The sequence below is a fragment of the Equus quagga genome, chromosome 2, assembly GCF_021613505.1.
Source record: "Equus quagga isolate Etosha38 chromosome 2, UCLA_HA_Equagga_1.0, whole genome shotgun sequence".
Classification (NCBI taxonomy): domain Eukaryota; kingdom Metazoa; phylum Chordata; class Mammalia; order Perissodactyla; family Equidae; genus Equus; species Equus quagga.
Genome location: NC_060268.1, coordinates 142413785 through 142425216, shown reverse-complemented (window position 1 = coordinate 142425216; position 11432 = coordinate 142413785). Strand labels below are relative to the sequence as shown.

Here is an 11432-nt window from a genome sequence, read left to right as displayed (position 1 = left end):
ATCTATTTTTTTTTTTTTTTTAAAGATTTTATTTTTTCCTTTTTCTCCCCAAAGCCCCCCGGTACATAGTTGTGTATTCTTCGTTGTGGGTTCTTCCAGTTGTGGCATGTGGGACGCCGCCTCAGCATGGTCTGATGAGCAGTGCCATGTCCGCGCCCAGGATTCGAACCAACGAAACACTGGGCCGCCTGCAGCGGAGCGCGCGAACTTAACCACTCGGCCACGGGGCCAGCCCCTATAATCTATTTTTTAATATGTTGTTTTCCCCCCATGTTATACATCTTTTTATTTTGATATGTATCACTTTACTAGGTGCTAAGCCTGATTGTAGGCCATAACTTACAAATTTTCCTTTTTAAAATAAAGTGTTTTCAATTTCTATTGACCCTGTCACTCTTCTGATCTTTGATTTTTTTCCCATCTACAGTTTAAAATATCTATGTATTTTCTTTTTGTTGCAAGGAAATTGCATTAATTTTTAAAAGTATATCCAATTTAGACTAGATGATATGGTAAACTTTTAAAATATTGGAAATTTGTGACAAAAGCAGTTTTAAAAATTCACGTGCATGGAAAATATTTTCAAAATGGTGCATTATTTATTATATATTACATTTTTAAGGACTGCGCAATTTTTAATTGTTGAGATGGAAATATGTTTTAAGGAAAGTTAGATGTAATATGATATTTTCCAAAAAGTTATGATTGGTGTTTTTGGTTTTGGATTTTTAAGACAGCAGTTTGTAGTAGTATATGCTGCCATGAGCAAACTCCTAAGATAAATGTCTTTCACACAATTTATGAAAGACCTGCTGGACATTACTGACATTTTCTGCCTGAGTGGTTCACTTTGCCAAAAATTCCCACTCGGAAAGTGATGGTGAAGTTCAAAATACGTCTACTCCTATGAAACAGATAGAAAATCCCCACTTTGTTTTTGGGTGGGAGTGTTTCATACAACATCAGACAGTGCCTCCGTAAGGATGGACATGACAATGCTGGTGATGAGAAGAATTAGAAGTAAAAAAAGGCCAAACACATCCTATTTGCTGGGCATTATTATAAACTTATCTTTGATTATCTTATTGAATACCACACAGTGAGTGGGCATTCTTATCATTCCCATTTTTACAGATGAGGAAACTGAAGCTTTCACATAACTTGTAGCTTGTCTTATAAAACCGAGACGGTGTGAGTCCAAAGCCTGAACTCTGCTATATGACCCAAAGGCTCAAGACTATGGTGCCTGTGCCATTCCTGTACCACACACTTACTAAGCATCTCCTATGTGCCCAGCATTCAGGATAAAATGGGGAGCAGAACAGGCCATGGGACCTGCCCTCAAATGGTTTAGTGGGAAGGGGGATAAAGTCATTAACCAAGTGACCATACAAATAAATGTATAAATTACAAGGTGTGACGGGTAGTTGGGACGGAGAGGTATTTAAGGCCATGAGAACAGGTGAACAGGAAACCTGATCTGGTTAATTCAGGGTGGCATCCCTGAGGGAGGGGCACCTAGGCAGAGAGCTAAAAGATAAGCAGGGGTGAACTAGGCAAAGAGTTGGAGAGGAACTTCCTAGTTAGGGAAAGCATGTGAAGAACTCATGACAGGAGAGAGATGAGGTGTTCAGTAACTGAAAGAAGGCCAATGTGACTGGAAGGCAGAGAATATGAGGGATGCATTGGGAGGATCTTACTAGGAGTTGAGGAGGCTGTAATAAAAATTTTGGAATCAGAAGAGAACATAGTATGGTAGGTGGATTAAAAATATACGATAATCATAGATTTTTTTTAATAGCAATAACCACTGAGAAACAGAAATGGAAAAGGAATGCCACTAATAAAAGAATATGATAATATAAAACACCTTATAGTTGTTTTAAAATATCAGGACCCCAGTGAAAAGATTAAGAAATCTTATTTAAAGACATAAAACTAGATCTGAACAAGTGGAGAGACATGCCATGTTCTTGCATGGAAAGTTAATATAATCAGAAAGTCCTTCTTCTGAAATCAATGTATAACTGTAATACAACTGTACCAGAATCCCAATGTGGGTTTCTTTAGAAGTGGGCAAAAAAGTGATTTTAAAGTCTATGTGAAATATGAATGCTTAAGAATGTCATCAAGATATTTCTGAAAAAAAAAAAATTTAGTAAGGGGAAACTTTGCTTTACCAAATACTAAATACCAATAGTTATCTATAAAGCAACTGTAATCATAATAGCATGATGTGGCAACAACAAAAGACAAAACATCCGGTGGGAAAAACATAGAGTTTAGAAGTATATGTGAGAATTTAGTGTATTTTGAAAAAACAGAAATCCACTGGGGACATCTTTTAAGGGCCTGTTAGAAACATATGATGTTTTGATCATGATTTTTAGAAAGTACTGTTAACATTATATTATTTTGTACATATATATCTCTGTAATGTATTTCAAATCTATATCTATCGTTAACTATATTAATGTAGAAATTTTACTTTTATAGGAAAAAGAGTACGTTTTAAAGTATTAACAATGTTTTCATGCCAGTGGTACTGTTAAATTTTTAGTAGCTCCAAATGAAATGTGAATGTTAATTTACCAAACCCAACTTTGGCCACTGGATAAGACAAGAGGTATCAGGGCAGATTTTTAAATGTTTAAGAGGTTATAAATATTCCTGCAGTGACAAATTAGATGCTTCTAAAGAGACAGTATATGCATATTTCAATCAGAGTGATTAAGATTTGTCAAATACTCTTGAAGAACCTTACGTTCTGGTATAGGTGAATAACTCTCTCTTGTAAGTTGTTAAAAGGTTAACCACATAAAAACAGATACTCTAAAGTAAGGAAATAATTAAAATAGATCCATCATTCTCAAGGTTATAATGATAAGTTCATATACAAATGGATTAGAAACTCAATTTCCGGGAATATATCTTTAGGTTCTTTAAAAACTATCTATTCATATTCATTACTTTCTTTATCATTATCCATTTAATTCATTAATTCCCTGAAGAGCACAGGGCATGATGATACAAAATTTTGTTTCACTTGTATAGGTGAAACTTTAGGTTTGAGAATTATAACTACTGGATTATAACTCTAGGATTTGTGTGATTAATGACAAGAGTAAAGTGGTTCCTCAGGACAATGAAATTTGAAACATGAATAAAGCTTAAACCTGGAAGTGAATGAATGAGAACAGTATACATAATTTAGTATGTTTCCTGAATTAATCACAATGAACACTTTTCTTTTATCTTAAAGGATATTTTAATTCAACGTCTCTATTTTTTATGTAGGGAAGATGTGAGAACAGCAAATGTAATTGCTGCAGAAGCTGTAACCTGCCTTGTGATCGACAGAGAGTAAGTACCTTGCTTTCTTATGCATCTTGCACACTCATATCAGTGACATACATAAGTTCCTGGAATTAGGCATCATTTTACAGAGCTATTAATACTTGTTTTATTTTTTTAAATTTTGAACTGAGTTCTATATTTGATTCTCCTTCCCTATTATTTTTGGAAGTGGCTGGCTCTGCCATTCTAGCTTTATGATCTTCAGCAAGGTGCTTAACCACTAGCAGCTTCACCTCAGTTCGCTCATTTGTAAACTAGGGATAACGCAACATCACAGGGATATTGTCAAGGTTAACGAGAACACGCAGGGAAAGCATGTGTCCAGGTGTTTCTACTCAGGAAGCACTCAACTAAAGCTAACTATTTGTGTAAATTTTTAGAACGGTAAAAATAATAATTATTATAGCCCACATATAATTATATTATACTATTATGATATATAATTTTATTATATTACATATAATTATAGTCCATTTCCTAGTGATAATAATATATAGTAATATATAACATATAATAATAAATGTTATTAGGAAATGGACTATCTCTTGAGGATGTTTTAGTTATCTCCTCTACTCTTCCATCCCCAGACTTCTATAATAGAAGAATTTAAGGAAGATACTTTTGGAGAAAGCATTAGTTCTAGACACAGGCATATATTTAGAGTCATTAAAAGTTTGTTCAATGATGCCTATCCCTGTTCCTTCTCTCCATTCTGGCTTGCTAGTCTCATTGTCTGAATGCTTTATAAGTTAAACTACAAATATCAGATTATTGACTCTCCAAGAGCCTAGATAAGATGCAGGTGTAGTGCTGGAAGCAGTCCTCCAGGCTTTTCCCCATTCCAGCGTGTGTGGGGATGAATTTATCAGAAAGTGCCTGGCCCAAGGAGAAGAACTGAAACACCCATCTCAGTGGAGCCATTAGTGCTGGAATAGGCTGTGAGTGTCCATGTGGAATGAAACTGAGGGGCCACATATGAGCTGTCCAGAATGACGGAGTCGAATGTGGAGCTCACGAGGCTCTGGGTGGAGAGGGATCCCACGCAATTTACAAATCTCATTTTTGGGGGCCTCCTGTGCTGGATCTCTAAAACCAGAGCGATGACACAGCTGCAGAATGATAGCCATATCCATGAATGTCTCTGAAATAGATATTCTTCCTCTGGTTCCCAGAAACAACAATTGCCCTTTCATTCTTTCTTTTGTTCGACTACCATTTTACTGAGGATCTACCATGTACAAGGGATGGTGTGAAGTGCCGTGGGAAGAATCAAAGATGCGGCACAGGTCCTGGTTTTACGGGTGAGCTTCTAAAAGAGAAGATGTGGCATGTACACAAATAGCCATCGTGCAAGGCAGAATGCAAGAAGGATCCAGAGAACACATTTATGGGAGTCCAGAAAAGGGAGTGACTCCTTCTGAGGAGAATCAAGAAAGTCTTCATGAAAAAAATGATATTATTAGGTGGATCTAAAAGTAGGGTTATATAAATTAAAAAGGACAGGCAATATAAATAGAGTCAACAGCAGAAGCAATACACATAAGAGAACTATAAGCCATTTCAACTGGGTAGAGTGAGGCCGTGTAAAGGTAGTTGGTGGAGGTGTTGTGACAAATAAGTTCACAAACGTGTTGGAGTTGGTTCACCAAGAATACTGAATGTTGAGATACAGGTAATTCTGACAATTTTATGGAGCAAAATAGAGTCACTATAACACTGCATTTGGTAGACTAATCTGAGAATGCTGCATAAGATGAATTACAGGGAGAGGTTGGAGGCAGAATATCTGGTTAGCAGTCAATAGCCCCACTTCGTGCTCATGAGACTATTTATAGAGTGCATGCGGAAGAATGAAGAGAGAAAATCGGAGGGCTTAACACTTGACTTAATGTGAAGGGCAAGGGAGAAATTAGGGGTGTAGTCAGGATTGAGAAGATCTGGAAGGAATATAGAAGAGGAATTAGTTTGGGAGGCACAATGGTATTCCACTAAAATTCTAATGAATTTGACATACAAGTTGGACACTCAAGGACAGATACTCCGCAGGAGGTAGAAAAATGTGGGACAAGATCTCTTGTTAGAGTTAACTTAAAAATTGCTTACATAGAGTTAATAGCTGAAGCCATGAGACTGGATGGAATTGCATGAAAGAATAGAGAAGATAGAAGGACCAAATTTAGAATTTAGGAAAATTCTAACATTTAGGAGAGGAGGGAAGAAAAACCAGTGAATAAAACTGAGATGTTAATAATCAGAGCAGTATAGGAAATCTCAGGAACCAAGAGAAGATTTCAAGAGTAAAGCAATATCAGCAGAGTAAATGCTAGTGAGAAGCCAAGAAACATACAGAGAAAAGGGCAAGAGGTTTAGTAACCTGGGAGAAAAGAGTTTTAACAAAGTGATGGGAATGGAACCCAGATTACAAACAGTGAGTGGGTGTTGAGGAAATGAAAGCACTGAGACTAAGGGGTTTTACCTTTCAAGAAATTTGGTTAAAAAAAGAAGAAAGAGAAAGAGAGAGGGAGCATTTTGTATTCATGGGCTCTTGGTAAGTTTCCTTTTTTTTTTTTTTTTTTGAGGAAGAGTAGCCCTGAGCTAACATCTGCTGCCAATCTTCTTCTTTTTGCTGAGGAAGACTGGCCCTGAGCTGGCATTCATGTCCATCTTCCTCCACTTTATAAGCGGGATACCTGCCACAGCATGGCTTAACAAGCGGTGCCATGTCCCCACCGGGCATCTGAACCAATGAACCCTGGCCGCCAAAGTGGAACATGCAAACTTAACCACTGGGCCACTGGGCCAGCCCCCGGGAAAGTTTCCTTTTGATGGGTCTATACAAGCATCAAGGAAGATGGAGCAAAAGAAATACTAAAGAGAATATTGGATGGAGATGGGGCCACAGGGGAAGAAACTGTGGGCAAACAAGGAAAGGTTACTTGAAGAACATATGTTTCTTTTCTCATTTTTCTGAAATAGCCAAAAAGAGGAGAGGTAGAAAATTTGTAGATATGTATATAAGGAAAGTTGTGGGAAGTTGGATGGCCTTAACCTTGGCTCTAAAGCATAAAGTGAGAAAATCTGGTGAGAGAAGGCGTGAGAGAGGGGCTGAGGGTTTGCCAGCTGATGGTGGGTGGATGGAAATCATATTAGTTTATATCCCTACTGTCCTTTATAATTTGTGAATTTCCTCCTGTTTGAGATCCCACCTGGAAGGCAGGTAGGATGTTTTAACAGAAGAGGAAACCGAAGCCCATAGAAGTTTAATAACTTGCTAAGGTCTCATGATAAATGGTAAAGCCCAGATTAATCTAATCAGAGACACACGCCGAATGAGACTTTGTAAGTCATCTACTCCAGCTCCTTCAATTTAGTTAACTGAGGTCCTGAGAGATAAAAGAGCATCAAATAGCATCACACACATGCTTTTTCTCTCATCCTAATTTTCTCTTTTTTCAACACTATTTAGATATGTTGTGCAATGAGGAGTGCATGGGCTTTGTCAAATAAAGCTCAATATTTGAAGCTTGACTGCACCATGTTTTAAGAATATGGGCAAATTACTTAAATTCTAAGTCTTAGTTTCCATATCTATGTAATGGGATAATGTTACCTGAATTATAAAAGTGGTTTGAAGATCAAACAAGACGTGTAGTAGGCGCTCAATAAATGTGCCCTTCCTCTTCTTACAGAAGGCTTAGGAATCCCTTGGACTTAGCAGTTTTTTTCTGTAGTCAGCATAGGTTTATCTTCAGGGAAATATACAGAGGGAACACTTTGGGAAAGGTCTAACTTTAAATGTAAATATAGAGAAGATAGCTTGAGTCTAGAACTCAAGAAGGGCATCTCTATACTCAGGAGAGAAATTGAGCTTCCCACCAAATGTTAAATTCACAGCTTAAAAAAAAATCTCTAACTGTAACTGAAGGATTCTGTCAAAAGCCTGCTGCTGGTACCTAATTTATGGCCAATTAGAGGAGCACCAGGGCTTCATCCTGTGCAAACAGATGGCGTACATTAGAACTGTCAACAAAAGAAGCTTCTTTCACAAATTTACAAGCAAGGTACCATGTTACATAAGCCAGTGATTATGCTTTATCATTCCAGAGGGAGAGTGAGAGAACATTATTGTAACTAATCATGCACATCAGAAATATTTTTTTAAAATGCTCATTGACAAACTAGAAAATGATAAACAGATATGTGATTTCCTCAAAAAGCGTTCTCTGAGGATTGGTTTCTTGCAGCCTAATTGTCACCTTAATAACTATCTGCAGTGATTTCAAAATTTGTGAAAATTGACTAAATAAATGTTAGTCTAACAAAACAATCTATTTTCATTAATACATTTCTCAAATATATAAAAAAAACTAGTATCATTAGCCCCTCTTGGTTTGGAATCCATGAAAAGAAACAAACATAAAACTAAGTACATTATTGTGTTCTCTAATCAGTTATGCAATGTCTACTTCTTCATTAGCCTGAGAAATTGTTGATGAAGCTAGAAGTTCAAGTAAGATAATTTATTTTTTGACATATTGAGATCATTGTTAAAGACAGTAACATAACTACTAGTATATATTAAAAGAGTTACATATTTTTCCTCAGAGACTTAAGATCTAAGTTAGAGTTCTAACACTATCCCTGATTTACTGTGTAACCTCTAAGATGTAGCCATACTGGTCATAGAAATTGGAATTTTTTATACTGATTGGTAAATAGCAGTGGTCTAGGCTCCCCGTGTGTGCCTCCTAACCCTATGCTGTCCTGGTCATCTGATTCCCCAACCCAGGATTCTCCAGATCTTTCGTTGATTCAACAACTAAATGGTGACATCTGGCAAACACCAGGACCAGCATCCATTCTGATAGGTCACTTCCTGTGCCATACTGATTGTTAATTATTTTGACCGCCACCCTTGGCAACATCAAGCTAAAATGACGTTTTATCACTATTGGTTTTCAAACTTTTGTTTTACTAAGCCTACTGTTTAAGCAAACTAAATTAGAAAGAAAACAGAGGAAATTTTCTGGCTCTATGGGGGTAAGACCCCTAGAGTACCCAGGGGTCTTCGCTCTCTCCCTCCAAATCATTCCAGGTAACACCTAAGGCCCTCCATGAGACCCCATTAGTCACGGACTACGAAGCAACTCATAAGAGTTGGTCTCCAGACCCATAAAAAATAGTGTAGCAAACAGATTCCAGTAAAGATTAGACACAGAGAAAAAGTCACTGGAATTGGTAAACCAAAGACTATTTTTCAACACCCAAACTGGAGCCTAGGTATTAAAACTGGGATTAAAGCCAGACTAGGAAATGTGGATGTTTATTCATTAAGAAAGATAATAATGGATGCCTGCTTCCTGTCTCAGATAGTAGGGCTACTGAGATGAACCAGACACAAATTCAGCATAGGTTTGAAAACAATATATGGGACTGGCTCAATTAGAGACAAATCTGTGCTTATATTAAAATGTTTTTTTTTTTTTTCTTTGCCAGTGCTAGTAGCAAAGCCCCATATCTTTCTAGTCACCCTGCCCTCCACATGTCGCCTCTTTCTAGTACTAGTTTCTAGCTCTTTAGCCACACCTGCATCAGTCTCCAAAGATAGAGCCTCTGATCCTGGCCTATACCCAGATTTCCTCTCAGCCTTCTTGCTTGTGGTGGGTTGGTGCCTTCCTCCACTCCTCTTTGCTGTGGCTATTTAGGGGTTCAATTCAAGCTTGAGGAAAACAAACTAAAATACTGAATCCATGCTCTCAGCCAGGTAGGTCAAACCGTGGACCAGCCAGGCAGGAGGCTGAGGAGCCATCTATATCAGGACTCAGAATGTCAGAGGAGAGGGAAATATATGGAGAAAATACTATTTATCCAACTTCTCTTGGAGAGGTTTCTGGTAAGCAACTTGGTGGGGGGTTGAGGCTCACCAAGGCTCATGTTCCAGGAAGAGTAGATGATGACTAAACCCAACCAAAATGGTGGGTTGTGTTAAGAGCAGGAGTTTTATATTCTGAGTGGGGTATGCAAGTGTGAAGCCAGAGCTGCCTGACTGAAACCAGAGGTCAGGAAACTTTTCCTGTGAAGGGTCATTTTATTTTATGCTTGTGGGCCAAATCATCTTTGTTGCATCTACTCACCTCTGCGGTTGTCATGCAGAAGCAACCAAAGACATAAATGAATGAGCAGGACTGTGCTCCAATAGCACGTTTTTTTACGGATGCTAAACTTTGAATTTCAGATTATTTTCATATGTCAAGAAGTATTATTGGTCTTTTAAGACTTTTTTATTCCCACCCTTTAAAATCATTCTTAGCTAACAGCCATACAAAAAAACAGACAATGGGCTGAATTTGGCCTGGGAGCCACAGTTTGCTGACCCCTGACTTAAGCAATGTTTGAGAGTTGAGCTCTGTCCCACTGGTCCTATTCTGATCTTCTTCCATGCTGTGCTCAGCATGTCTTTTAAACAAAGCAAATACGTAAAGAATACTGATTTGAAGTGCCCTCCAGAGTTGGTCCTCCAGATGCCATCTATCCACCAGCCTTCTCCTCTCAACACCCTTTCCCTCCACGTCCCTTATCCTCTTTACTCTTCTGTAGGCACTACCGTTTCCCATTACATTCCCCCTACGCACACGTATTCATATACACACACACGAGCACACACACACAGTGTGTATTTGATCCCCACACTTCTTTTTTTTTATAATTTAAAAAAAATTTATTTTATTTTATTGCAGTAACATTGGATTATAACATTATATAGCTTTCAGATGTACATCATAATAAATTTGAATTCTGTGTAGATTACATCATGTTCACCACCCAAAAACTAATTATAGTCCATCCCCTCACATGTGGACCTAACCACCCCTTTTGCCCTCCCCTTACCCCCTTCCCCCATGGTAACCACCAATCCAATCTCTGTTTCTATGTGTTTGTTTGTAGTTGTTTTCCTCTTCTAGTTGTGAGTGAGATCATACGGTGTTTGACTTTCTCCCTCTGACTTATTTCACTTCGCGTAATAGCCCCGAGGTCCATCCAAGTTGTCACAAATGGCCGGATTTCATCATTTCTTATGGCTGAGTAGTATTCCATTGTGTAAAAATACCACATCTTCTTCATCCATTCGTCACTTGATGGGCACCTAGGTTGCTTCCAAGTCTTGGCTATTGTGTACAATGCTGCAAGGAACATAGGGGTGCATGTATCTTTATGCGTTTGTGTTTTCAAGTTCTTTGGATAAATACCCAGCAGTGGGATAGCTGGAGCATATGGTAGATCTATTCTTAATTTTCTGAGGAAACTCCATACTGCTTTCCATAGTACCTGCACCAGTTTGCACTCCCACCAGCAGTGTACGAGGTTCCCTTCTCTCCACATCCACTCCAACACTTGTTCCCTGTCTTGTTAATTATAGCCATTCTGACCAGAGTGAGGTGGTACCTCATTGTAGTTTAGATTTGCATTTCCCTAATAATTAGTGAGGTTGAACATCTTTTCATCTGCCTGTTGGCCATCCACATGTCTTCTTTGGGAAATCTCTGTTCAGATCTTTTGCCCATTTTTGAATTGGGCTGTTAGTTTTTTTGTTGTTGAGCTGTATGAGTTCTTTGTATATTTTGGATATTAACCCCTTATCTGACATATGGTTTGCAAATATCTTCTCCCAATTGTGAGGTTGTCTTTTCGTTTTTTTGATGGTTTCCTTTGCTGTGCAGAAGCTTTTTAGTTTGATGTAGTCCCATTTGTTCATTTTTTCTTTTGTTTCCCGTGCCTGGTCAGACATGATACTTGAAAATATGCTGCTCAGACCGATGTCAAAGAGCATACTGGCTATATTTTCTTCTAGAAGTTTCATGGTTTGAGGTCTTACATTCAAGTCTAATCCATTTGTAGTTGATTTTTGTGCATGGTGTATGGTAATGGTCTACTTTCATTCTTTTGCATGTAGCTGTCCAGTTTTCCCAACACCATTTATTGAAGAGACTCTCCTTTCTCCATTGTATGCTCTTGGCTCCCTTGTCGAATATTAGCTGTCCATAAATCTGATCCCCACGCTTCTTAGTTCCACTCTT

At 38.1% G+C, this 11432-nt stretch overlaps 1 protein-coding gene across 2 annotated transcripts in view; it reads left to right on the top strand.

Moving 5' to 3' along the window:
• Positions 1-11432, top strand: part of PRKG1 (protein kinase cGMP-dependent 1) — a 1186718-nt gene that overhangs the window by 1041020 nt on the left and 134266 nt on the right. For both annotated transcript variants that reach the window (XM_046653608.1, XM_046653607.1), the window contains exon 8: positions 3298-3363. In XM_046653608.1, coding sequence (XP_046509564.1) covers positions 3298-3363 — 66 coding nt within the window. The remainder of the gene's footprint in view (positions 1-3297; positions 3364-11432) is intronic.